The following is a 27,911-nucleotide window of genomic DNA, read 5'->3' as shown; positions in this document are numbered from 1 at the left end:
AGTTTCACCTCTGCTTTTTGTTTTCCAGTTGGTCTTCTCCGTTGTTGACTTCTTCTTCCTCTTCCGTCGGTGTTTGCTCCTCTCTCATTGGTCTGTTCTTATGCTCCGCCCACTCCTGACCTCCACTTGCAGGATGATCGTTGTGTAACTCCGGCCACTCTTTACCCCCACAGCTCTGTGACCGACTGGTAAAAACTGTCAGGTGGATGGGGTGGTCCTGTGCTTCACTGCCTGGTGCAGACTCAGCCCGACTGCGTAAAAAGTATTCTGTGGTGTTACTTCTTACAAACATGCTCTCATCTTCCTCACTGCTGTAATCATTATCATCTTCATCGTCTTCTTCAGAGCTCAGGTCCTCCTGGCCCCGGACCGGTGAGGTCATGTAAGGCAGGCTGAAGGATTTAGTGTGTCGGTTGTGTAGGTCGAGGCTGAGTGGCCTGTGTGGCCTCATGTGGGTGTGTGTCTGTGGATCCAGGTGGACCTGAAGCTCTGCAGGATCATTGGACACCTGAGCGTGTTCCATGACTTCATACTCATCATCTGAGTGACCAGGAGGTTCTACTGAGAACTCATTCACCTTCACAATTTCAGGAAAAGAAAGGAATGGAAATATTTAAAAGCCTTTTGTCAAATGCAGAAGTAAAAGCTGTTGTCAGTGGTGCTCTTATCTCATACACACCTGGTACGACACGCTGCAGTCCATGTGATCCATGACGCTGCAGTCCATTTGGTCCAGAAATTCAAAGTTATCCTGAACGTAGCCGGACAGACCCTGGACGTCCCCCTCCACTTCAGTCGAGTTGAGGATGTCGGCAGCCTCACACTCCACTTCATCACCATCAAGTGGTTCTACACCTTTCATTTCTGACAACAGATAAAGAAAATAGTTTTTTATAGGTTTAATTTTATTTTTATTATTATTTAACCTTTATTTAACCAGGAAGAAAATCCCACTGAGATTAAGAACCTCTTTTCCAAGGGAGTCCTGGCCAAGAGGCAGCGATCAATTAATCAATACTAAAGAACCATAACATACTTCATATTAAACATTACAAGTTAAATTTATCCCAAAGGAATCAGGAATGCTATACCTTTAAAATCTTTAAAAACTATAGATTACTTTTGTAATCAATCAGTCTATTGCACAGGTGTCAAACATGTGGCCCGGGAGCAAAATCCCGGATCAAATCAAGGATGTTAAAATAATTTAAGGTCAATTCAATCTAAACTGGGTCAGACCAGTAAAATACTATCATAATAACTTATAAATAATGAAAACCGCTAATTTTCCTCTTTGGTTTAGTACAAAAAAAAAAAAGTACAATTACACAAAAATGTTTACATTTCCAGACTAGACTTTTACAAAAAATGTGAATAACCTGAACAAATATGAACAACCTGAAATGTCTTAAGAGAAGTATGTGGAATTTTACCAGTATTCTGCCTGTTATTAAATGTTTTGTGTTTTTGTAGATCCACTGAGGCATAATATTGTTAAAAGTGCACTTATTTTCTTAAGAATTTTCAGGTTGTTCATATTTACTTATGTTATGTTCAAGTACAGTTTGTAGATGTAAACATTTTCATTATGGAATTTTACTTTTTTCACTCAAAAACATAGAGAAAACTTTGGAGATAACATTATTTATCAGTTCTTATCCTATTATTCATATTATTTTATTGGTCCAGCCCACTACATATCATATTAGGCTGGATGTGGCCCCTGAACTAAAATGAGTTTGACACTCTGATCTATTGATTATTTTGTTTGATTCAATTCAACTAAATGATTATTTAATAGGTAAAAATGTGAAAAAGAGATGTTTGAAAATGACACACAACTTGTCATTTATTCCCGAAACAGCTGGAACAACAACCAGAAAAAGTGTCAAAGTAGAGACATATTAAAAATATCTATATAGAAATAACAACAATAACAGAATAAGATAAGATAAGATAAGATAAGATATACTTAATTGAACCCCAGAGGGAGAAATTCTAATTTAATTTAGTGACCATGTAGATGTTCATAAAAGTTCAGTAAATTCAAAAGAAGAAAATTAAAGAAAATATGACTTTTTCGGGAAAATATGTAATTAATTCTACATAAAAACAAGCCTCTACATCCACTGTCACTTGTCAAACTACAGGGGTTTAAGTAGTAAACCAATGTCGCAGAAGACAATGGTGTTTCCATGTTTACAACAGAGACTATGGATGTGTCCAAAACATACATCTGTTGTCGTTGAAAAGCTTAGAAACTGCATTTCAGCTGATGCTTTTGGGTTGTTGAGGGTTGGAGGCAGGTGTAGAATTTTTAATCAGATTTAGTCCAAGACAGAAATCAGAACAGCTTTAGTGAAACCTTTTCACAGAAATACAGTAAATCAACCGCCCAGTACCAGTCACCCACACATTTTTGCCGCTGCAGGTGTTTTAGTTCATTGTTCAGCATCCTACAAATATTGACCTACATCCCATTCACTTTCACAAGACAGGAACTCTTCCCAGAAACTAAGTAAAACTAAAGTCCAGAGTGTACAACTGCTGTTATATGAGCATTACATCACATGACCACTTGTTAATCTGTTATGGGCAATAGTGCAAAGGGGCTGCAACGGTTAAAGGGATAAAAAAAGTGCCAGAAGTGGATCCAAACACGATGCCATGTATCCCAGTCATTTAGTAAAGATGTTCCTGATTCTGAAACAGGTGACTCACCCATGTATTCATCGCTGTTGTCAACATCGTGGTGACAGACATCGTCTTCATCTTCATCTTCATCTTCATCTTCATCTTCATCCTCATCCTCAGGGTTGGAGTTGACACTTGAGCTTCGCTGCTCTCTGCCGTCACCCCCTGACTCCGCCTCCCTCTCTTCCTTCTCCTCCTCCTCCTTTCCTTGGTCATCCTCCTCACCTCCTTCTTGTGTGACCCTCTTTTCTTCTGCATCCTCCTCTTCTTCCCTATCTGTCAGTTTCTCCTCCTCTCCTCCTCCATCTCCTCCTTCCACCTTCTTTTTCACTCTCCTCTCCACCTGTTCTCTCCCCTCCTTAGCTTCCCCCTTGTCCACCACATCCTTATCTCTACCTCGGTGGATGATCCTGTCCGCCCCTCCCCTTTGCAGCACCCCTAATGCCAGGCTGGAGGTGATGTGCAGCGGTATGGTGACCATGGTGGGGCCTGTGATGTGCATGGCTGCTCTCCTTCCTGCTTTGGCTGAGATTCCCGGTGATCTGGACAGGACGGTGTCGTTACCCCCCACCCCCACCCCTTCAGGGTCAAGGGCCGTGTAAGTACCCTGAGTTCCCCCGCCTACTATGCCCGTTCCTCGGCGGTACATCACGGCGTACTCACTGCCACCTATTGCACCAGTAGATACTCCGATCTCAGAGCCAGACTGAGGGGGAGGAGCCACGAGTGGAGACAAGTTGTTGGAGGGAGGACGCTGGTTAGGACGTCTGGAAGCTGGAGAAGAACGATAAGATTAAAAAAAAATACATGAGAACCAGTGTTTCCAGCTCCTCAGTGGTAAAAGTTTCTATTGTCTGTTGTAAAAATTACTAGAATTTGGAAAATGATGCCATCACCTAGTTTGAATAACTGTAAATGTTCATTTAATGTAATGAACGATGTAGGACAGAGGAATAACACTGAGTTAGAGATAAAAAGTAAGAATAAAAACAGCCTAAATCTGTTTAGAACTCCAAATGAACTCTACTCTGGCAATTCTAGTTTTATTTAATGTCCCTGTTCCAACCATCCTCATTTATCTGGGCATGGGGACAGGGGCTAAAGTGACCCAAAAGAGACACTCTGGACCAGTTACTGAGGTTACACTGTAAAAAAACAAAACAAAAAAAAAAAAAAAGTAAAAAAAAACAACAAAAAAACAGTATTATTCCGGCAGCAGGGGTGCCGAAAAAATACTGTTAAATAATGGAAAATAACCATCTCATAAAAATATGGTAATTTTCCATAATTAAAATACAGTTTTTGCCCTAACGTTACATGAGATTTTGCATATTTTTTGACTTTTTAATGTTTAATAAAGAATATTTTCATATATTAAAACAATCAAAACACCTGTAAATATACAGGGGTTGGACAAAATAATGGAAACACCTAACACTGTGGCATCATAGAAGGTGTTTCCATTATTTTGTCCAACCCCTGTATATATAGATAATTTTCAATGAGACTCAGTTGTCCAATCCACTGATAAAAACTGTATTTGGACAGTTTATCAGTGCTTATACATGTTATACATTCATAAAAATACATTTATTCAACATTTTTGTTGTGAAACCTCCTGTAATTACACAAGATATTTGTCAAAGAACAAACAAGTCCTGTTAAACTGACAGAACAAATACTTCTTTTACGGTTAATTGTCAGCAATTTTATCTCGTTTTATATATATATATATATATATATATATATATATATATATATATATATATATATATATATATATATATATATATATATAAAAATATATATAAATATATATATATATATATATATATATATATATATATATATTTTTTTTTTTTTTTTTTTTTTTTTTTTAAACAGTATTAAACTTTAAGGGTTTTTTTTTTACAGTGTAAGATGCTGCTCCCTCTGATGACAGAAGGAGGGCATTTCTTAGACTTAATCTGACAAACTATACCTTTAATCTCAGTCTTGTCTGACAGCTAAATAGTGTGTGTCTAATGTGTTTTATAATGTGAGTTGTTTGTACCATCCAGAGCGACTGCATCATTACCGTCATTTGTTAAGTTGGGAGTACTGAGGGAGTCCATGCTTTTCGCTGATCTCAGGGTAGGCTGCTCTTTCTCTGAAACAAACACATTTATAAAATAAAATGAAGAACTCATGTTTACAACTCACAAATAATAGTTATGCAATGAAATTAAATAGTGTACATTTAACTATTATTAGCCATGAATTCTTAACCCATAAAGACCCAGTGCTACTTTTGTGTCAGTTCCCAAAGAAATTTTTCTCTCTATTTAAATTTTCTGAAGTGATTTATCAACATTTATTATAATATTATCCTTTGTATTTTTCATTTTTTAGGGAAAATCTGGTATTTTCTTATATTAAATTTATTGACTGCGTAGATGTTCATAAAAGCTCAGATTAAAGTTTAGGGTTATTAAATCAGAAACAGAGAAAACTGAAGAAAAAGTGACTTTTTCAGCAAATACATCAATAACTGAACATAAAAACAAGGTTCTCCATTTTTTACTGGTGAATCAATGCTGTAGAAGATGACGGAGTTTCCACATTCACTACGGAGCCTCTGAACGTCCAAATGGGTCATATCTGATGACCAGGAAAAGATGAAGAACTGTATTTTACCCCAATTATATAAACATATTGATAGGTTTAGTTGTTAAAGTGTTATTAAACCGTTTAGATCAGCAGTGGTTTTGGTTGTCAGCAGCTGTTTGGGTCTTTATGGGTTAACTGAACTTGACTTTGACCATCATATGCTTATTTGTAACATCCACTAGTTATTCTATTTGATTTTTGTTTTTATTAGTGATACAGTTAACAAGACATAGTGGACAGAAAAACAACAACAAATAAACAAAAGAAAAATCAAGCAAATAAACAAACTAACAACAACAATGACAGCGTGATGACAAACGACAACAATGACAACATCATGTTAAAATGAAAAATGAAAAAGACAATAAACTTAAAGAGCAACTAAACAATATAGATTAATTAGGGGTGATGAGGAAGAGGGGAAGGGGGGAGGGAATGAAAGTGAGAAGGGGGGGGGGGAGAGGGAAAATAATAGTTATTATAATAATGAGAATAACAACAACACAACAATATATATAGTAATTAAACCAGTAGTCTAATTTGCTAGTATTACTGTAGCAGTGGAGGCAGCAACAAAAACAGGAAAAAATGGGTAAAATAATTAAATATTTATAATAATTTATATCAATTCATATCAGTTTGAGTTTATATTAATTAATTTAAATTAATATGGCTATAGGGGGGGTGGAGATTAATCACAGGGTTGCTGTGGATTAATTGTGATTAATCATGATTAAATATAATTCCTTTTTCATCTATATTAATTGCGTTTCATTTTGCATCAGCAAACAGACTCAAGAAAGAAGGGAACATATATATGCACTAAACATGTTTATTAAACCCCTTCAACAGTTTCAAAACAACTGTTATTTTTTTGTCCTCATATTTCCATCCAGACGGACAACGTGCTGTTTAGTGTCTTCCGTCTTTATGGGTTGGTTCTGCTGCCTGTCACTACCGATCAGCTGACCATTTGTTCATGTGTGACGGTAACTCTACTGGACAAACTGACCCGAATGTGTTAGCAGAGACGTTCAGAGTCATTCTGCTGCAGACGGGTTAAAGGAGTTAACATTTTTAAAACGACTAAACATGATGATGGATTAATCTGCATAAATGCGTTAATTTTGACAGCTCTATAAATAATAAATAATAAATAATATTTAACTTTAATTCTTATTCAATAGTTATATAAATATTTATATAAATGCCAAATTTATTACTTCTTTTTTTATATCTTATCTTATCTTATCTTATCTTTATAATGACTGACACTCATTACTTTAGAAATCACCTAATCATGAAAGGTTCACATTTAGAATATCGTTGTGTTATGTGTTACACAAGGTACATTACCGAATAGAAAAAACAAAGAAGAGGACCAGGTGGAAAAATTACCATAAAGGTCAATCTGGAACAAAGGGGAAATTTGTTTTCCTGGCTGTTTTTTTGTTTGTTTGTTTGTTTGTTTGTTTTTGTTAATGGAGAAGGTTGGTGTACTTGTTCTTGTTCTTGGGTTTGTTTGCATGTAAAAAAAAAAAGGAAATTGCGCAACAATTTATTTTCAGTTGATGTCACATATGATACAGTGTTTGTATTGCCCAATTTCTATAAAACTCCAAATAAACAAAGGTTGGAAAAAAAAATTAATCACCCATTCATGTATCAAAACTCGAACATGTTCCTGAGCAGAAGGACTTATCATCTACAACAAGTCAAAGTCCAGCTGAATCTCTAGTTAATGTACCCTTCCCTCTGAAGTTCAGTCACATATATTCACTTTTTTGTTTCACCTTCTAATTTCTTCCACATGTAAACATTAACATTATATTAAATGCTAACATAACATTTGATGAATAGACTTTCATTATCTAATAGTAAGTGAAATATTAACATGAAGAACTCTGGTAGTGTGAGAGAAACTGCATTCAGTGTCATGTTCATTGACAGATGTTTTTGAACAGGTCATGGAGGTGCCGTCCCTGATTTATTTGCAGGCTGTTGATTTTCATGACAGGTTTTTGGTTTTCGTACCCTTTGTGGAGTGTTTGTGTCTCCTCCGTGAGTCGTGGAAGCGTCCTCCAATATTAAAGATGGACATCCACTTCCTGCCTTTGAGAGAGCCTTTCCTCCTGAGAGAAAAATGACCAAAAATAAATAAATAAATCAAACAGAACATCTACATGTCCCTTGAAGAGCCCCAGAAACAGGCCCTCTGCTATTTAACCATGAATGTCTTCACTGGATAATATGAGGAAACTGAATAGTGTTTGGTCTTCTTACTTGTCAGTGCCTTCTATAATTGCATGGTAGGGTCTTATGGGCAGTGGTCCATCTCCTGGACTGATGTTTCCAATGTTCACAGGAGGCTGAAAAGGAGCCGACTTGAAAAAGGCTTCCTCCTGATTGGATATCGCTGACGGAGAGGGGAGGGACTTCCTCCTCTGACTCGAAACTCCTGAATGAGGCAGAAAAAGAGATGAGGAGATGAGGACAGGCTGGGATGGCCAACCCAGAATGTGGCAGTTCCCAAATGAATTTTTCTTATTTAACCTTTCTTAAGTGATTTGACACCATTTATATATTTATATATTATCCAATTTTGTGTTTTTTCATTTTCAATCAGATATTTTCCTATATTTAATTCACTGACCATGTAGATCAGGGCTGGCAAACTCATTTTCTTTCAGGGGCCACATTCAGCCCAATTTGATCTCCAGTGGGCCAGACCAGTAAAATAATAGCATAATAGCCTATAAATAATGACAACCCCAAATTTTTTAGTGCAAAAAATAACATTAGATGATGAAACTATTTCTATCCAAAACAAAAAAGATCTGAATAACTGGAAAAAACGGAAATTTCTGAAGAAAAACAAGTACAATTTTATCAATATTAGGCCTCTATTTATTTATTTATTTATTTATTTATTATTATTATTATTATTATTATTATTATTATTATTATTATTATTATTATTGTTATTATTATTATTATTATTATTATTACTAATTTTTATTTTAATTTTAGTTTATTATTTTATTTTTATTTATTTATTTATTTATTTATTTATTTATTTATTTATCTATTTATTTATTTATTTATTTATTTATTTTTACATTTTTTAAATATGCCTCAACTTATGATGTATACATGTGCATTACAGATCAGATCTACCAAGGCACAAAACAGGCAGAATATTGTTAAAATTGTTAAAATCAGGTTGTTCATATTTGTTCAGGTTATTGACATTTTATTATTAAAGGATATCAGAATTTAATGTTCTTTGCAATAAATCAAAGAGAAAAAATTGGTGTTGCCATTATTTATAGGCATGATATCATTATTTTTCTCACATTAAACCAAGAAGAAAATTTGGGGTCATTATTTCTAGGTTATTATGCTTTTATTTTTGAGTTTGATGCCCTTGACTGTTCATATCTTCAGGGTAATTTTTGCATTTTGCACTTTGTAAATTCATCTTGCGGACCAGATTGGACCCTTTAGCGGGCCGGTTTTGGCCCCCAGGCCGTATGTTTGACACCTGTGATGTAGATGTTCATTAAAGCTCAGATTAAAATTAATTGTTATTATATCAGAAACAGAGAAAACTGAAGAAAAAGTGATTTTTTCAACAAAATCTCTCATTAACTGAACATAAACCTAGTTTGTCCATCCACTGTCATTGATCCAACTCCATGGGTTTTACTGGTGAATCAATGTTTTAGAGCACAGGTCTCAAACATGTGGCCCGGGGGCCAAAATCGGCCCGCCAAAGGGTCTAGTCCGGCCCCTGGGATGAATTTATGAAACACAGAAATTACACTGAAGATATTCACAATCAATGGTGTTAAAATTATAAGGGATCAGTTGAATCTAAAGTGGGTCAGACCAGTAAAATACTATCATAATAACCTATAAATAATGAAAAAGGCAAATTTTTATCTTTGTTTTAGTGTAAAAAATTTATATTACACAAAAATGTTCACATTTACAGACTAGCCTTTACAAAAAATGTGAATAACCTGAAATGTCCTAAGAGAAGTATGTAGAATTGTACCAATATTCTGCCTGTTACTAAATGTTTTGTGTATTTGTAGATCCACTGTGATCTGTAATTTGTGAGGCATATGTATAAATGATAAACTAAGGCGTAATATTGTTACAATTGTGCTTAATTTTCTTAGGAATTTTCAGGTTGATCAGATTTATTCATGTTATGTTCAAGTGCGGTTCGTAGATGTAAACATTTTCATTACGGAATTTGACTTTTTTCACTCAAAAACATAGAAAAAATCTTTGGAGTTGACATTATTTGTAAGTTCGTATCCTATTATTTATATTATTTTACTGGTCCGGCCCAGTTGATATCATATTAGGCTGAATGTGGCCCCTGAACTAAAATGAGTTTGACACCCCTGTTGTAGATGACAGTGTTTCCACGGTAACTACAGAGCCTCTGAACATCCAAATGGGTCATATCTGATGACCAGGAAAAGATGAAGAACTGTATTTTACACCAATTATTGACATGTATTGATAGGATTAGTGGATCAAAAGGTATGAACCATTTCAGATCAGTAGATGGTTTTAGTCTCCAGTGGCTGCTCGGGTCTTTATGGGTTAAGTGTACACTCTCAAAAACAGAGGTACCAGCTTGTACTTAAAAGGGTACAAATGCTTGTCTCTGGGGGTGTACTTTTTGAGAGACATTTCTGTACCCTTTGGAAATGGTCCATTTTTGTACCTTAAGTACTTTACATACACTGAACAAAAATATGAACGCACCACTTTTGTTTTTGCTCCCATTTTTCATGAGCTGAACTCAAAGATCTAAAACTTTTTCTGTGTACACACAAGGTTTATTTCTCTCAAATATTGTTCACAAATCTGTCTAAATTTGTGTTAGTGAACACTTCTTCTTTGCTGAGATAATCCATCCACCTCACAGGTGTGGCAGATCAAGATGCTGATTAGACAGCAGGATTTTTGCACAGGTGTGCCTTAGGCTGGCCACAATAAACGGCCACTCTAAAATGTGCAGTTTTATCACACAGCACAATACCACAGATGTCACAAGTTTGGAGGGAATATGCACTGGTCATGCTGACTTCAGGAATCTCCACCAGAGCTTTTGCCTGTGAATTGAATGTTCATTTCTCTACCATAAGCCATCTCCAAAGCTGTTTCAGAGAATTCATGAAGAAGACTGTGCGAGGAAAATGGTGGTCACACCAAATACTGACTGGTTTTCTGACCCCCCTGGACCACCCAATACTGTAAAAGTGCACATTTTAGAGTGGCCTTTTATTGTGGCCAGCCTAAGTCACACCTGTGCAATAATCCTGCTGTCTAATCAGCATCTTGATCTGCCACACCTGTGAGGTGGATGGATTATCTCAGCAAAGGACAAAGGAGAAGTGCTCACTAACACAGATTTAGACAAATTTATGAACAATATTTGAGAGAAATAGGCCTTTTGTGTACATAGAAAAAGTTTTAGATCTTTGAGTTCAGTTCATGAAAAATGGGAGCAAAAACAAAAGTGGTGCGTTTATATTTTTGTTCAGTGTAGAAAGAAAACTCTCGTATAGTTGGCAATGCCATGATGTTTAAAGTTTGAACCGGTAGACTAATTGAGAAAAAAAAAAAAAAAAAAAAAAGGCATAGGCAAACTATGACATCAAGACATGGAGGTGTGAATGAAAACTGGATCAAACAGAGATTATGGCAATAATCAGAGGTTCTAATAAGAGAAATAAATGATTTGGCTGTTATCATTGAGCTAATTGGGCTATTAAATAAAAACACAAATTATTATTAAATATAATATGGAGTAATTACAGTATGATATATAATAAATAATGCGCTCAGCCTAATGTTTGAACTATAATTAGTCCTACTGTTCAGTTCTCCTGGCCCAGGGGTCGGTAACCTTTACAGCCCAAAGAGCCATTTTTGTCTCCAAAAAAAGAAAGAAATCTGACCAGAGCCATGAAAATAAATGTAAACCCATGTACATTTTACCATGAGGTGACTGCTCTGCTGTAGCCTATTTGGGATTAGTTTGCTATTTAACTTTGTATTTCCATGATAATAATGCAATGTCTGGTGCATTTATGAAATTATACAACTACAAGAAAGAAAACATACCAGATTTGCAAAATTTTTTAAATGATGGACACTTTTTCTAAAACATAATTACGTTGCGCAATGGAGAAAAAGCACAACTTTCACATATAGTGGCTTACTTACAAACTACAACCAAATGCAAACTGAGCATCTTGTTTTGAATTTGGGAAGAAAATCATCCATTTTGGTTTTTATGCTGTGGAAAAAATGATTTTATTCCATGTAAAGCCTGTGCATTTCTGCTGATGGACAAAGTTAGAATAGATTTAGGCCGATAACAGTGTTAAAAAGTAATGACTCTTTCAGATCATTTCAAAATGTTCCTTAGGTTTTTTGACCAAAGGAGCCATAGACAGATGCCAAAGAGCCATATGTGGCCCTGGAGCCACAGGTTGCCAACCCCTGTCCTAGCCCATAGCCTGTTCTCATGGTCTACACACAGTTTTGAATGCTGCAGGCTACCTTAGAGTACACATTTGGACTTTACAGAACTTTGGACCCATTTTTCTTGTCTAAAGGTGACATTCTGGCCTCCTACAGACCAATATTGTACTTTTGAGAGAACATTCTTAAAAAATGTACTTATAGGTGCACAAATGTTCTGATCTCCTACCTCTGTTTTTGAGTGTGTGTATGTGTGTGGATGTTTGTGTGTTCACACCTGGTTCAGGAAACAGCTGAGGAACATGTGTGAGGATGAATTCCACCACAATAGACTGAACCCTGACCTCCATGAAGGCTGCTGTACCGTTGAACCCAGACGCCTCAATGTCCTTGGACCTTAACATATACACTTATTAATTAATCAGTGATCCATTAAAGGAGAACATTGACTGAAATAATACTGGATGGAAGAGAATGAACAGAGAAGAAAACACAATGTGACTTAAAGATGACTAAATGAAGGAGAAAAGAGGAAAACGAGTGTCTGGTAACGTCTGCCCAGGTGCTCTTTAGCAGACATTCACACAGACGTACACATACGACACACTGAAACACACCTGAGCAGATTGGGAGCCCAGACGATGGCCAGGTTCCGGGCATGCATGTTGGTCTCTGAGGAAAATGAAGCCACTCTGACAAGATGACGCATTAGGAACTCTAAGGTTCTGAGGGAAAACAGGTAAACGGTTAACGTCTGCATCTGCTCCAAACTGTTCTGTTTCTTCCTTTTCATCTTAAAATGTATTGTCTGAAGAACTAGTGCCAAAAAAAAACTCGATAGAGTCCAAATCACAGCAGGTGGTCTTCAAGTTTATGAGGATCTTGTCTTGTATCTCAAATTTGGACTGAGGTATCTGAGGATCACTGACGAACTCCTAATATTTAATAAAGTGGGTCGGACCAGTAAAATAATATAAATAATAGGACAACAACTTATGAATAATATCAACTCCAAAGTTTTTTCTGTTTTTGAGTGAAAAAAGTCAAATTCCATTATGAAATTTTTTACATCTACAACAGTACTTGAACATAACATGACCAAATATGAACAAGCTGCAAATTCTTTAAAAACATAAGCGCAATTTCAACGATAGTACGCCTTAGTTTATAATTTATACATGTGCATTATAACTTACAGATCCCAGTGGATCTAGTAACAGGTTGAATATTGGTAAAATTAGAGTACTGTGAAGACATTTCAGGTTGTTCCCATTTTTTTGTAAAAGGCTAGTCTGTAAATGTAAACATTTTTGTGTAATTTTAACTTTTTTAAAACTGAAACAGAGAAAAATTTGTAGTTTTCTTTATTTATAGGTTATTATGATAGTATTTCACTGGTCTGACCCATTGTAGATTGAATTTACCTAAAACTGTTTCAATATCCTTGATTTTTAATGTCTTCAGTGTAATTTCAGTGTAATTTTTGCATTTCACAAATTCATTCCAGGGGCTGGATTGGACCCTTTGGCGGGTCGGTTTTGGCCCCCGGGCCGCATGTTTGACATCTGTGCACTAGAGAATTTGAAATTACCAGTGTGTTGTGTTCAAGTGCATTTGCTGTCGTAGTGAAATGAAAAATGGCTGACACACAATTTATGGTGACCTGCTACTTGGGGAAACAGTTTTGGATGTGTTCATTCATCTGATACAGCTTTTTTTTTTTTTTTTTTTTTTTTTGCAAATTGTGCATGCTATATACATGTGCAAAATCAGTTAACAGCAGCAGAACGTTAATAAAACCATTGTTTATCATTCATGATGAATCCCTTGATGCTCTTCACCATGTTGGAAAGTGCAAAAGTTATTTTAATGTCATGAATCAACATTTTCTCCCAGTTCTCCAGTGAAAATATGACAAGAGGGGGCATTCATGTGCAATTTTTGAGTTTGTAACTAGTATTTACCATAATTCCCACAGCACATGAAGGCAGCATTAGAATCCTCAGTCTACATATCATTAGCCTCCTAGCATAATAGCTTAAGTCATATTCAGGTTGTATTTAGGGTGTTTTTTCCAACAGGGGTCTGGGATACAAAACAATAATGACAAATGTTCTAATATAGTTTTATTTTGGGACAAATATCATATTGATTATTAATATTGATGTTTCTATGTTAAATCCTCATGAGCAGGACATCTTACAGCTGTAAACATGATGTGTCCCAATAATTATGTCCATGTAGTTTATAAAAATCTATATTTGCTTAAACTTTAATGGTAGATTTTTCTTCCTCAGTGAGATGTGAAGAAAGTAGATGGTTAGTTGTTGTACAAAAATTATTATTTACAGAGAGAGCATGAAAAATATTTTAGAAATTTAGAGGTAGAACATTTGAAATCATAGTCATGGATAAAAAAAAAAATCAACATTGAGATAAATTGTATGATGGCGTATTAAGGCCACATAAGAAAATAAATACACTTGTCACTACAAGAATAAAGTCGTTATTTAACAAGAATAAAGTCGTTATTTAACAAGAGTTATTTAACATTTAACAAGTTATTTAATGAGAATAAAGGTCATAGTTTAAAAAAAGTCATTGTTTAATGACAATAAAGTCATTACTTAATGAGAATAAAGTCATTAATTAACAAGAATAAAGTCGTTGATTAATGGGAATAAAGTCATTATTTAACGAGAATAAAGTCGTACTTTTATGAGATTAAACTCGTAATATTTTGAAAATTCAACAGAGTTTCCTGTTTTACAGTGAAGGCAACAAACGAGGCAGCAACTTTTCCTTCTGTTGGACTGAAAAACTGACAGTAGAATCCTCACAGTTTATTCAGAAACACAAACCCTCTGTGTTTAGTTCTGCTGTTTCCACTGACAGTCCTACAGACGAACACTGCAGCAGTTTGTCCAAAACAAAAGAGGAAATTACTACAAATCAGTTCAGTTCTTACAACAAACCCAAATGTGTGCAAACTGTCTTCAAAGTCCTTAAACTACTGTTAATGTGTTGATGAAGGACAGACTCAGTGTTTGGCCTTTGTGTCTAAACCCCAAATGAAAGAAGAACTGAACTAAATGTTCACACTTCTACATCGATGAGTAGGTACAACTGCTCATTCTATTATGACTTTATTCTTGAAATATAACGACTTTATTCTCGTTAAATAATGAGTTTACTCTCGTTAAATAATGAGTTTATTCTCGTTAAATAATGACTTTATTCTCGTTAAATAATGACTTTATTCTCATTAAATAATGAGTTTATTCTCATTAAATAATGAGTTTATTCTCATTAAATAATGAGTTTATTCTTGTTAAATAACAACTTTATTCTCATTAATTAACAACTTTATTCTCATTAAATAACGACTTTATTCTCATTAAATAATGACTTTTTTAAAACTACAACCTTGTTCTCATTAAATAACAACTTTATTCTTGTTAATTAACAACTTTATTCTCGTTAAATAATGACTTTATTCTCATTAAATAATGACTTTTTTAAAACTACAACCTTGTTCTTGTTAAATAACAACTTTAGTCTTGTTAATTAACAACTTTATTCTCATTAAATAACGACTCTATTCTTGTTAAATAATGACTTTATTCTCGTAATAACAAAGATAACAATTAAATTAAACTAACCAGTGCAATGATATTTGTCCCAGTATAAAACTATATCATGACATTAGTCATAATTGTTTAGTATCCCAGACCCCTGTTAGAAACGAAACACCTGAATCCAGTGTGTCCACAGACTTTTGTCCACATAGTGGATGACTTAGGCAATTCTGCTGTGAGGATAACAAGTTTGAAGTTTGCAAACTCTGAACAAAGAGGCCAGAGTCATGTGGATGTCTGGGTTTTTTCCTCCTACAACAGGTTTGACCAAACCTGGACATAAACCCAGTGGACTGGGGGTGCAGATGCAGTGGAAGGTGACGGTACCTGTGATGAGGTGTGGGCAGTTCTTTGAGAACATCTCTGATCTTCACCAGCCTCTCCTCCTCCAGCTGGATGGCCACCGCCTCCTGTCGCAGGAATGGCATTTGTTTGAATTAACCCTTCGATGCATGAATTATGAGGACCTTAGCCAAGATTTTTGTTCCTGGGTGTTTTTATTCCTCTTTAGGCATGAAAAAAAAAACAATGTGATTGAATTTTTTTAATGAACCCATTTTTCATGGAGTTACAAAAATGTCCACACAGCTGGACACCATGCGTTTAATTTCTGAAGCAAAGAAATATATATTTAAAATGCAATATCAGAAAGTGATAAACTGTGTGAAAACTACAGAATGAATTTATTTTTAATGCAGCTAATCTGATGTTTTCTAACATTTTAGCATACTCAAAAATTAGTTATTACTCACTTCATGGAGATAATATGCAAAAAAAAAACCTTTTTGTTTAATAAAACTGTTAATTACAGTCTAATAACAAATAACAATTGATTTACACTCAAACATGTTAGTGCAGATCAGGTTTATCAAGAACAGCCAAGTTACAGTAATGGTCTGAATGTCAGTGTATGGGATGATTTATACCAGAGGTTTTGTTTTTTTTTTTATGATCAGGTTCAGTAACTGTCAGCGTTATGACTGATGACCTGACCTTAGATCGTCTGTGGGTAAAGCTCAGCGTTACTCACAGCGAACTTGTCGTACAGCTGATATGTGAGCAGAGGGTTCGGCAGCTCTCTGAAATAGGCTTTACACAGAGAGCTGACACAGTGGATGTCCTGCAGGTACACATCTTTGTTCAGATCTGGAGTCCCTTCACCTTCAAACTCCCCCCTGGATGCAGGCAAACACAAATGACATGAAGACAATAAACAGTCACACAGTTAGAGCGAGGGTTACATGTAAGACATGTTAGAAATAACAGACTGAGGTTTAACCCTTTCATGTATGAATTATAACAACTTTAATCAAGATTTTTTCCTGAGTGTTTTTATTCCTATTTAAGCATGAAAAAAACAATGCAACTGAATTTTTTTATGAATCTATTTTTCATGGAGTTAAAAAAAAGTCCACTCAGCTGGACACCATGAGTTACATTTTTGAAGCAAAGACACATGTATACTGAACAAAAATATAAATGCACGACTTTTGGTTTTGCTCCCATTTTTCATGAGCTGAACTCAAAGATCTAAAACTTTTTCTGTGTACACACAAGGTTTATTTCTCTCAAATATTGTTCACAAATCTGTCTAAATTTGTGTTAGTGAACACTTCTTCTTTGCTGAGATAATCCATCCACCTCACAGGTGTGGCAGATCAAGATGCTGATTAGACAGCAGGATTTTTGCACAGGTGTGCCTCAGGCTGGCCACAATAAAAGGCCACTCTAAAATGTGCAGTTTTATCACACAGCACAATACCACAGATGTCACAAGTTTGGAGGGAATATGCACTGGTCATGCTGACTTCAGGAATCTCCACCAGAGCTTTTGCCTGTGAACTGATTGTTCGTTTCTCTACCATAAGACATCTCCAAAGCTGTTTCAGAGAATTCATGAAGAAGACTGTGCGAGGAAAATGGTGGTCACACCAAATACTGACTGGTTTTCTGACCCCCCTGGACCACCCAATACAGTAAAAGTGCACATTTTAGAGTGGCCTTTTATTGTGGCCAGCCTAAGTCACACCTGTGCAATAATCCTGCTGTCTAATCAGCATCTGGATCTGCCACACCTGTGAGGTGGATGGATTATCTCAGCAAAGGACAAAGGAGAAGTGCTCACTAACACAGATTTAGACAAATTTATGAACAATATTTGAGAGAAATAGGCCTTTTGTGTACATAGAAAAAGTTTTAGATCTTTGAGTTCAGCTCATGAAAAATGGGAGCAAAAATAAAAGTGGTACGTTTATATTTTTGTTCAGTGTATTTAAACCCCATCATCATAAAGTGATAAACTGTGTGAAAACTATGAAATAAAAACATTTTTAATGCAGCTAATCTGATGTTTTCTCACATTTCATCATACTCTAATACTAGTTTTTACTCATTTCATGTAGATAATGCATAAAACAACTCAAAAAACTTTTTGTTTGAGAAAATACGCTGTTGATTTCCACTCAAACATGTTTGTTCAGACCAGGTTTATCAAGAACAGCAAAGTTAAAGTAATGGTCTGAATATCAGTGTAGATGATGCATGAGCGTCCACTGTGTTGGCTGAGATCCTCTTGAGATCCAGTAAAGTGAAAATCTTTAGCTTTTTTACATTAAACAGTCATCTTGATTGGAAACTGCAAAATGCAAGTTTCCATTTGAAACGTTTGATTAAATTGAAGAAAACAACTGATAAATTAATCGAATACCAAATAATGAATAGCTGTAGTTCTATTTTGAATCATGCTTTAAATGACACACTGGGGTGTCGGTGTAGGGTTGAGCTACATGTTGACCAGAGAAACCAGAAATGTTCTTTTTCAAATGAAATGTAAGACATGCAGTGTGGACCTGCAGTAAGAATAAAAGAGTGGACGTTAAAAGATTAAGTTTTTGTTAAATTAAAAAAACAAAAAAAAAAAAACAAAACAAGGACAGCCGATGCTCACCTCAGTTTTTGTATGTTCGATGAGACTCCAGACAACCTGTAGATCCCATCCACAATCCCATGTTGTTCAACAAACTCGCTGCAGTATCGTAAAACCTGAGGAACTAAGGAGACAAAGCTGACTGAGGATGTGACCAAGTGTAGAAACTGTCTGTGTGAACACACATTCAGTTAAAGGGGATTTTCTTCTGCAAACACATGAACACTGAACCACCGTTAAGATCACCTACAACTAAGGCTAAAGACGTTCATTTTGTCTTCTGTTTATGTAAATATAGTATTTTCTTTTGTTCAGACAAGGAATAGTTTTTAGATGTTACCTGCTGGAGTCACAGTCGAAACTGTCAAGCAGGTAACATCTAAAAACTATTCCTTGTCTGAACAAAAGAAAATACAATATTTATCACCTACAACTGTCAAACGGCCTGATCACGGTCAAGGTGCACAAGTATATTTGCAGAAGTTATTCATCAGTATTCCAAACAGATCCCCCTAAAACTATTCCCAAAATGTTTCTTTGTCCATCTTATTACTAGATCTTGCAATCCTCCAAATTTAAGAAAATTGGATAAAAACTGATCAAATGTCGACCCGATGAGTGTGAAAACGTGTGCACAATTTGATTGTGATTAGAGAGCAAAATTATTGTACATAATGTTTTACAATAAATAATTCCTACTCAACTCCTGTGTCTTTTTTATTCCAAATACACACATCACATTGCTTTTCATTTATTGATCATTTTTGTTGAACAGCTGTTTGATTACACTGGGGAACAATTTGAAAAAAATTCCTGTTGAGTTAGATTTTTATGCTGATTAAACCTAAAATTGGCATGCTGATTCCAAAATTGCAGTCAGGTTTTTTCTAGCACGTCAAGTTTTTTCTCCACAGCTTACCCTCCAGATAAGCAAAATGTAGTAAGACTTGCCAGATGATTACGATTGGACTCATCTACAGCTACGTGGCTACTTATTTGTGCAGTCACAATTGAGACAGTGCGGTTAGAGGTGTGTGCCGCTAACAATAGGTCAGTACTATCAATATCTGCAAACAGAAAGCTAGCATAGTAGGAATTAAGAGGATTTGTGCTGGCTTTTCTCTTAACCTTGTAACCATGGGCATACCGTTGTAAGTTATCAGTGATTTTCTTCCCAACATATTTAAAATACAAAGACCACAAGTGAAAAAATTACAGTTGTATTTTGTGTTAAATGAAAATATCTACTTTAATACAAATTGCAGCTTTTATCCAAAGTACAATCCACATTAGTACCTGATTCTGTCACCAGTCTGTAATTTGGAGAAAACATTATATGTGTTATATTTCTGTGGTTAACATGAACTCAGTCAATAGTACCATCTGTTCAAACTGCACTGGCCCAGAATACAAACACTGATATGGAATTATTCAAAACTAACTGACAATGGAAATAACAGAATAAAGACTGGAGTTCCTCAGTAGAAGTAAGGCAAGAAAATGTACTATTTATTGTTGTCAAGTTATGCAAATATTCTATGACGGAGTGAATGTATGTACATTCAAAAAAAAAAAAAAAAAAATCTGTAATTTAACAGAATTTTCACTGTTTATTTATATATTTTTCCTGTATTTTCAAGATACAGGAAAATATCAATGAAATGACAAAAATAGACTGTAATTTTACATGTCAAATGTAAAAACTGTAACTGTGAATAACCGAAAAATTTCCATTTTTTAAAAGAAAATTGGGTTTTTTTCACAGAAAAATACAGTTAAAATACATTTGCAAATGTATCGTAATTTCACAAATATTTCTTTTCTATTTATGCGATTAAACTGTTAATTTAAAGTTTAATACTCTAAAAAAAATAATAAAACCAGATAAAATTACTGACAATTAACTGTAACAGAAACATTTGTTCTGTCAGTTGAACCAGACTTGTTTGTTAATAGACAAATATCTTGTGTAATTACAGGAGGTTTCACAACAAAAATTTGAATAAATGTATTTTTGTGAATGTATAACATGTATAAGCACTGATAAACTGTCCAAATACAGTTTTTATCAGTGGATTGGACAACTGAGTCTCACTGAAAATTTTATATATATATATATATATATATATATATATATATATATATATATATATATATATATATATATATATATATATATATGTATATATATATATATGTGTGTGTGTGTGTGTGTGTGTATGTGTGTGTGTGTGTGTATATATATATATATATATATATATATATATATACATATATAAAATTTATGTATTTATAGGTAATTTGATTGTTTTAATACATGTTAATATTCTTTATTAAACATTAAAAAGTAAAAAAAAAAAAAAAAAAAAAAAGCAAAATCTCATGTAAAGTTAGGGGAAAAAACTATATTTTAATTATGGAAAATTACCATATGAGATGGTTATTTTCCATTATTAAACAGTATTGTTTCAGCATCCGTGCTGCTGAAATATTACTGTTTTTTATGTTTTTTGGGTTTTTTTTTTACAGTGTATGCTGACCAAGGAAAATCCAATTCTCCCTTTGTGCAGTAATCTACACCTGGCTTTATTGCCTCTGTCCATAATAATATACATTATATAGACTAAATGTCCTCTAAGATTAACCTGTATTTGCAACATAGTATAGCAAACTATTACAGGATCAAAAATAAATTCATTTTAGGAAAAAAAAATCTCTGTTTTGAATGTTTGGGGTCGTCAGCTATCACACTTTTAAACTCTTTTAAACTCTGACAGAAGCCATTTTAGTCATTTTATATGATTTCTTTTTTTTTTTCTTTTTTCTTTTTTTAAATTTTAGCGGAACCAGTGGGGTCTTTTAGTCTGCATTGGTATTTATTGATTATTTATTGATGATTATTTAAATGCATTTTTTCGTAGTTGCTTTCAATAACCCTGGATTTGTGCACTGATTTATTTATGTTTGTCACATTGCACTTTGGATGTGGGCTGACGTCTGTGGTAAGCTGCAAATGAACTGCCCATATGGGAGAAATAAAGTTTTCTGAATCTGAAGTCATAAATGTGAGATGTTAAAATGGGGTCACAGGACAAAAAAGGTTGGGAACCACTGAAGTAAACTTTCACTGTGAAACTGGTCATGAATACTTACCTGTCCACTCTGTTTTCATGAGAAAAAAAATCATGTAAATATTTTCACACGTGTTGTACTCATCTTTGCGTGGACGTGTTCGGAGCTGACTTGGAGTCACTTACTTTCTTGGTTGGAGGCGGTCAGGTGCTCCAGTAGGTCACATCCAAACACCTTCTCTTTGTTCCCGGCCTTTCTCCGAACCCTTCTCATCGCTCCCTCTGACGGTTTGTCCTTTGGATGTTGGGTTGACCACTGGATGGTTTCTTATGACCTTGGATTCATAGAGGATGTGCTCATTTCACAGTTTGGACCGCCGTGCTGCTTCTGCTGCTTCTGCTGCTTCTGCTGCTTCTGCTGCCGTTTCCTTTGCTTCAGTGCATGTTTCTGGCCTGCCGGTGGTTTCCTCTGTAAGCTGTGTTGTGTTTGAGCGTCAAAGCTGGAGTGTTGGAGGAAAGATTAGTGAATTTTAGAATATTCCGACAAAACATGACCAATCTTCTTTCCAAAATTGTTAAAGAACATTTGGGAGGAGTTAGGCAGAACATTAGAAGATAATGCCTGGTTAAACATCTGCAAAAGAATTCATTTTCCTTTTACAAGTAATAAAATTAAGGAAGCTCATTTTAAATTCATCCACAAATTCTACCTAACTCCAATAAAAATGCAAGGAATACACTGTAAACAAAAAAAAAAAAAAAAAAAAAAAAAAAAGCAATATTCCAGCAGCAGGGGTGCCAAAAAAATACTGTTAAATAACGGAAAATAACCATCTCATAAAAATGCGGTAATTTTCCATAATTAAAATACAGTTTTTTGCCCTAACTTTACATGAGATTTGTATTTTTTTTTTATGTTTAATAAAGAATATTTACATGTATTAAAACAATCAAATTCCCTATAAATATATATATAAATAATTTTCAATGAGACTCAGTTGTCCAATCCACTGATAAAAACTGTATTTGGACAGTTTATCAGTGCTTATACATGTTCTACATTCACAAAAATACATTTATTCAACATTTTTGTTGTGAAACCTCCTGTAATTACACAAGATATTTGTCAATTAACAAACAAGTCTGGTTCAACTGACAGAACAAATACTTCTGTTACGGTTAATTGTCAGTAATTTTATCTTGTTTTATATTTTTTTTTACAGTATTAAACTTTAAATTAACAGTTTAATCTCATAAATAGAAAATAAATATTTGTGAAATTTTGATTCATTTGCAAATGAATTTTAACTGTATTTTTCTGTGAAAAAAGAAAAAAATTCTTTAAAAAAAAATTTAATTTTATGGTTATTCACAGTTACAGTTTTTTCGTGTTATTCTATATTTGACATGTAAAATCACAGTCTGTTTTTGTCATTTCATTGATGTTTTCCTGTATCTTAAAAATACAGGAAAAATCTGTAAAATAAACAGTGAAAATGCTGTTAAATTACAGATTTTTTTTTACAGTGTATGAAGGGATATCTCATCAGTGTACCACAGATGCAAAAAGAGGGATGGGACATTCATGCACATGTTCTGGGACTCGGACTTTTTAAAAAATTATTGGAGCTCAATTCACTCTTTCACTCAATCAGTGTTGGATTTACAATTTGATTTAAGCAGCAGTTTATATTTACCTAAATGACTCATATAATTTACAGTTAGTTCATAAAAAATGCAGGATACTAATTTTGATCACTTACTTTGCAAAGAAATGCATATTTTTATTTTGGAAGAATGACCCCCCCCCCCCCCACACACCTTTTAACCCAGGGCTCTCAAACTCATTTTCTTTCAGGTTCCACATTCAGCCTGATTTGATCTGCAGTGGGCCGAACCATTAAAAAAAAAAGCATAAAAATCTATAAATAATGACAACTCCTAATTTTTGTCTGTGTTTTAGTGCAAAAATAAACAATTAAATGATGAAAATACTTACTTTTATAAACTATTCAAGCAAAAAAGATGTGAATAACCTGAAAAAACTGAAATTTCTTAAGAAAAATAACTGCAATTTAACAATATTCTGCCTCAACTTATCATTTCTTCATGTGCATTATAGATCAGATCTACAAAGACACTAAACACTGAGGAACAGGCAGAAAATAGTTAAAATTGGACTTAATTTTCTTTAGACATTTCAGGTTGTTCATATTTGTTCAGGTTATTCACATTTTATTGTTACAGGATAGTTTGCAAATGTAAATATTTTCATAATTTAATGTTATTTTTTGCACTTAAACAAAGACGCAAATTAGAAGTTGTCATTATTTATCAGCATATTATAATATTATATTTTTCACATCAAACCAAGAAGAAAATCTGCATTCATTCTTTTTTGTCGGTTCTTCTGCTGTTATTATTTGACTGTAGATCAGATTGGTCTGTATGTGGAACCTGAACTAAAATGAGTTCCACAGCCTGGACTGTGGAATTTTTGCATTTTGCAAAGTCATCCGGATTGGAACCATTGGAGGGCCGCATGTTTGAGACCCCTGGTTTAAGATTTTCCATGATCAGTTGTCTTTTTTTACCTTTAGAAAAACTGACTTTGGATAAATATAATCGTGAACCATCTCTTTAATGAACTTTGTCTTTACTCTCCAGTATGGAGAAAGTTTGAGTTTGTACATCATGAATACTGCCCTATTACTGCTATTTATGTTACAGCACAGGTGTCAAACATGTGGCCCAGGGGCCAAATCCGGCCCGCCAAAGGGTCCGATCTGGCCCCTGGGATGAATTTGTGAAATACAAAAATGACACTGAAGAAATTAATAATCAAGGATGTTAGAATCATTTTAGGTCAATTCAATCTAAAGTGGATCAGAACCAGTAAAATACTATCAGAATAAACTAGAAATAATGAAAACTGCAAATTTTCCTCTGTTTTAGTGTAAAAAAAAAGTAAAATTAGAAAAAAAGTTACATTTACAGACAATCCTTTTACAAAAAATATGAACAATCTGAAATGTCTTAAGAGAAGTATGTGGAATTGTACCAATATTCTGCCTGTTACTAAATCTGTGAGTTGTGATGCACATGTATAAATGATCAACTGAGGCGTAATATTGTTTATATTGCACTTTTTTTTCATAAGAATTTTCAGGTTGTTCATATTTGTTCATGTTATGTTCAAGTACAAGTAGGTGTAAACATTTTCATAATGGAATTTTACTTTTTTCACTCAAAAACATAGAGAAAACTTCGGAGTTGACTTTATCTATAAGTTCTTATCGTATTATTTATATAATTCCACTGGTCCGGCCCGCTTTAGATCATATTAGGCTGAATGTGGAACTGAACTAAAGTGAGTTTGACAGCCCTGAGTTACAGCATGTATCATTATGCTCATGCTTATGTTGTTATTACCCTTATTACTATTATTATTGTGATGATGATGATGATGATTATTATTATTATTATTTTTTTTTATATTTATATATATTCAGACTTTTATGTTTTGGACCTGTTACTTTTGAGTGTGTTTAGTTGGTTTATTCCTTTAGGAGTGGGGGGTGCGAAGAGTGCACAAAGGAGAATTGCAATAAGTAAGACCTAGTATTACTATGTTTGTACTGTATCTGGATGATTTTCTTTTGTGAAATAAAAACATTACCCTTTCATGCACAGTGGTCACTCCAGTGGACAGCTGTTCTCCAGCTGTTCTCTTGTATATTCATGGGTTTTGTTGTTTTACTTGCATATTAACCAACACAGTGGACGCTTATGCAGCATCCCATACACTGCAATTTATACCATTACTGTTACTTTCCTGTTCTGGATCAACGTGATCTGCCATAACATATTTAACATATTTAAGTGTAAATTAATTGTTTTTTAATTAATTATTACCTCCACCAAGGAACGATGGAGGTTATGTTTTCATTGGGGTTAGTCTGTTTGTTACCGCCGCCAAGGAGGTTAGGTTAGTTAGTTAGTTAGTTTGTCTGTTAGCAAGATAACTCAAAAAGTTATGGACGGATTTTGATGAAATTTTCTGGAAATGTTGATACTGGCACAAGGAACAAATGATTAAATTATGGTGGTGATGGGGTGGGGGGTTGATCTGCCTTGGCGGAGATCTGAGTGCTTTTCTAGTCATTAGACTGTAATTAACAGGTTGTTTATTTTTTTGCATATTATCTGAGTAAGAAATAACTAGTATTATAGTATGTTAAAACACAGGTGTCAAACATGTGGCCCGGGGTCCAAATCCGGCCCACCAAAGGGTTCAGTCCGGCCCCTGGGATGAATTTATAAAATGCAAAAATTATACTGAAGATATAAACAATCAAGGATGTTGAAATCATTTTAGGTCATTTCAGTCTAAAGTGGATCAGACCAGTAAAATACTTTCACAATAACCTATAAATACTGAAAACTGTAAATTTGTCTCTTTGTTTTATTATTAAAAAAAAAAAAAAGTAAAATTACACAAAAATGTTTACATTTACAGACTAGCCTTTTACAAAAAATGTGAACATCTGAAATTTCTTAAGAGAAGTATGTGGAATTTTAATCCTATTCTCCCTGTTATTTAATGTTTTGTGCATTTGTAGATCCACTGTGATCTCTAAGTTGTGATTCACATGTATAAATGATAAACTAAGGCGTAACATTGCACTTATTTTACTAAAGAATTTTCAGGTGGTCCATATTTGTTCACGTTATGCTCAAGTACAATTCATAGATGTAAACATTTTCATTATGGAATTTACTTTTTTCACTCAAAAGTTCTTATCCTAATATTTATATTATTTTACTGGTCTGGCCCACTTTAGATCATATTAGGCTGGATGTGACTCCTGAACTAACATGAGTTTGACAGCCCTGTGTTAAAATGTGAGACAACATCAGATTAGCAGCATTAAAAATGTTTTTTTGTCATAGTTTTCACACAGTATGCCAGTAAATGCATGTTTCTTTGCTTCAAAAATTAAAGGCATGGTGTCCAGCTGAGTGGACATTTTTGTAACTCCATGAAAAATAGTTTCATAAAAATTTTTCAATATCATTGTTTTTGTTTTCATGCCTAAACAGGAATAAAAACACTCAGGAAAAAAAAAAATCTTGATTAAGGTTGTCATAATTCATGCATGAAAGGGTTAAAAAAAAAAAAAAAAAGCTGGAGTGTTCAGACATATTACTACCATCCAACCTGCAAAAAGAAAAACACACTCTCCACATTATGGTGTGTACATCAGCCCCCCACCTCCACCTCCACCTCCACCTCCAAATCACACTAGTGCAGTGAATCCTGCTCTTCACTTCCCCCCGATGCACTCATTTTATTTTCGAATCAAAAGGCCACACCCTTGTGTCTGAACTTCTGCTATTCAGTTAAGTAAAGGCTATCGGTGTTTGACTCCGGTCACACCAGAACATCTCCCCGGACCCTCGGACCCACCCAAACCTCCAACCTCACCCCCTGAGCAGAGGCCAGGCCCGCTCTGTCCTCCCTCTGTCCTCATGTCATGGCCACTGGCGGCCTCTCTCTGAGCGGAAGTCAAACACCGATGAAGCCTCACAGAGAACAGAACATATAGACTCACGTAGACCGTTAAAACGCCCCCCCCCCCCCCCCCCATCGCCCTGACACCTGCTCCCTTTGGCCATCATCTCTTCCCCGTCTCACTGTCCACTTGTAGGATTCCATTTCAATGCAGAAACGTGAGGAAATAAATGAAATAAAAAACAAGCTCTTCCTTACCTTCACTCTGCAGCGGCACACAAGTAAGCAGCACACACCGATGACGCAAGAAACCACTAAACTTCCCCTGTTAACTTCCTGAGTGTTTCTCCTTCTCGTGTGCCGTTTCTCTGTATGAGGCCTGTTGATTCTCCGCCTCTGTTCGCTCAGTAGGGAAATCAGTTCAGTGTATCTGTTCAGGACATCTATTTCCCTTCTGTGGGCTTCAGTTCCATGTGTGTGAATGAAACAGCGCAGTTTGAGCTGAAAGGACACATGAACCTGTCTGTGTTTAGCATGGGCTGCTAATGTCAGCCTCATATTTCACCCTTTAACACATTCGTTTCCAACCTTTTTTGGCTCCTGACCCCATTTTAACCCATAAAGACCCAGCGCTACTTTTGTGTCGCGTCCCAAATGAAATTTTCTCTATATCTAACCTTTTTTAAGTGATTTATCACCATTTATTATAATATTAACCTCTGTATTTTGCATTTTATCAGTATAAATCAGATATTTTCCAATATTTAATTTACTGACCATGAAAATGTTCAGAAAAGCTCAGATTAAAGTTGACGGTTATTATATCAAAAACAGAGAAAACTGCAGAAAAAGTGACTTTTTCAGTAAAATCTATCATTGATTGAACTTAAATCAAGCATTTC

The 27,911-nt window shown here is 34.7% G+C and overlaps 1 protein-coding gene across 3 annotated transcripts in view; it reads right to left on the bottom strand.

Moving 5' to 3' along the window:
• Positions 1 to 27,299, bottom strand: part of si:dkeyp-68b7.12 (rho GTPase-activating protein 30) — a 32,185-nt gene extending 4,886 nt beyond the window's left edge. The window contains exons 1-13 of one of the 3 annotated variants that reach the window (XM_030159486.1): positions 27,268 to 27,299; positions 21,681 to 21,994; positions 18,445 to 18,547; positions 16,528 to 16,672; positions 15,825 to 15,907; positions 12,477 to 12,584; positions 12,137 to 12,255; positions 7,627 to 7,801; positions 7,378 to 7,475; positions 4,748 to 4,843; positions 2,722 to 3,468; positions 680 to 864; positions 9 to 577 (exon numbers count right to left, since the gene is read on the bottom strand). In XM_030159486.1, the coding sequence (XP_030015346.1) occupies positions 9 to 577; positions 680 to 864; positions 2,722 to 3,468; positions 4,748 to 4,843; positions 7,378 to 7,475; positions 7,627 to 7,801; positions 12,137 to 12,255; positions 12,477 to 12,584; positions 15,825 to 15,907; positions 16,528 to 16,672; positions 18,445 to 18,547; positions 21,681 to 21,768 (2,516 nt within the window). In that variant the 5' untranslated portion in view covers positions 21,769 to 21,994; positions 27,268 to 27,299. Of the gene's footprint in view, positions 1 to 8; positions 578 to 679; positions 865 to 2,721; positions 3,469 to 4,747; positions 4,844 to 7,377; positions 7,476 to 7,626; positions 7,802 to 12,136; positions 12,256 to 12,476; positions 12,585 to 15,824; positions 15,908 to 16,527; positions 16,673 to 18,444; positions 18,548 to 21,680; positions 21,999 to 27,267 lie in introns of those variants that run through there. The other 2 variants (XM_030159489.1, XM_030159488.1) reach the window with 2 other exon arrangements.
• Positions 27,300 to 27,911: the final 612 nt, after the last annotated feature.

The sequence above is a fragment of the Sphaeramia orbicularis genome, chromosome 17 (assembly GCF_902148855.1).
Source record: "Sphaeramia orbicularis chromosome 17, fSphaOr1.1, whole genome shotgun sequence".
NCBI lineage: Eukaryota > Metazoa > Chordata > Actinopteri > Kurtiformes > Apogonidae > Sphaeramia > Sphaeramia orbicularis.
The sequence above is the reverse complement of the archived record's forward strand: the minus strand, read 5'-3'. Positions and strand labels throughout refer to the sequence as shown.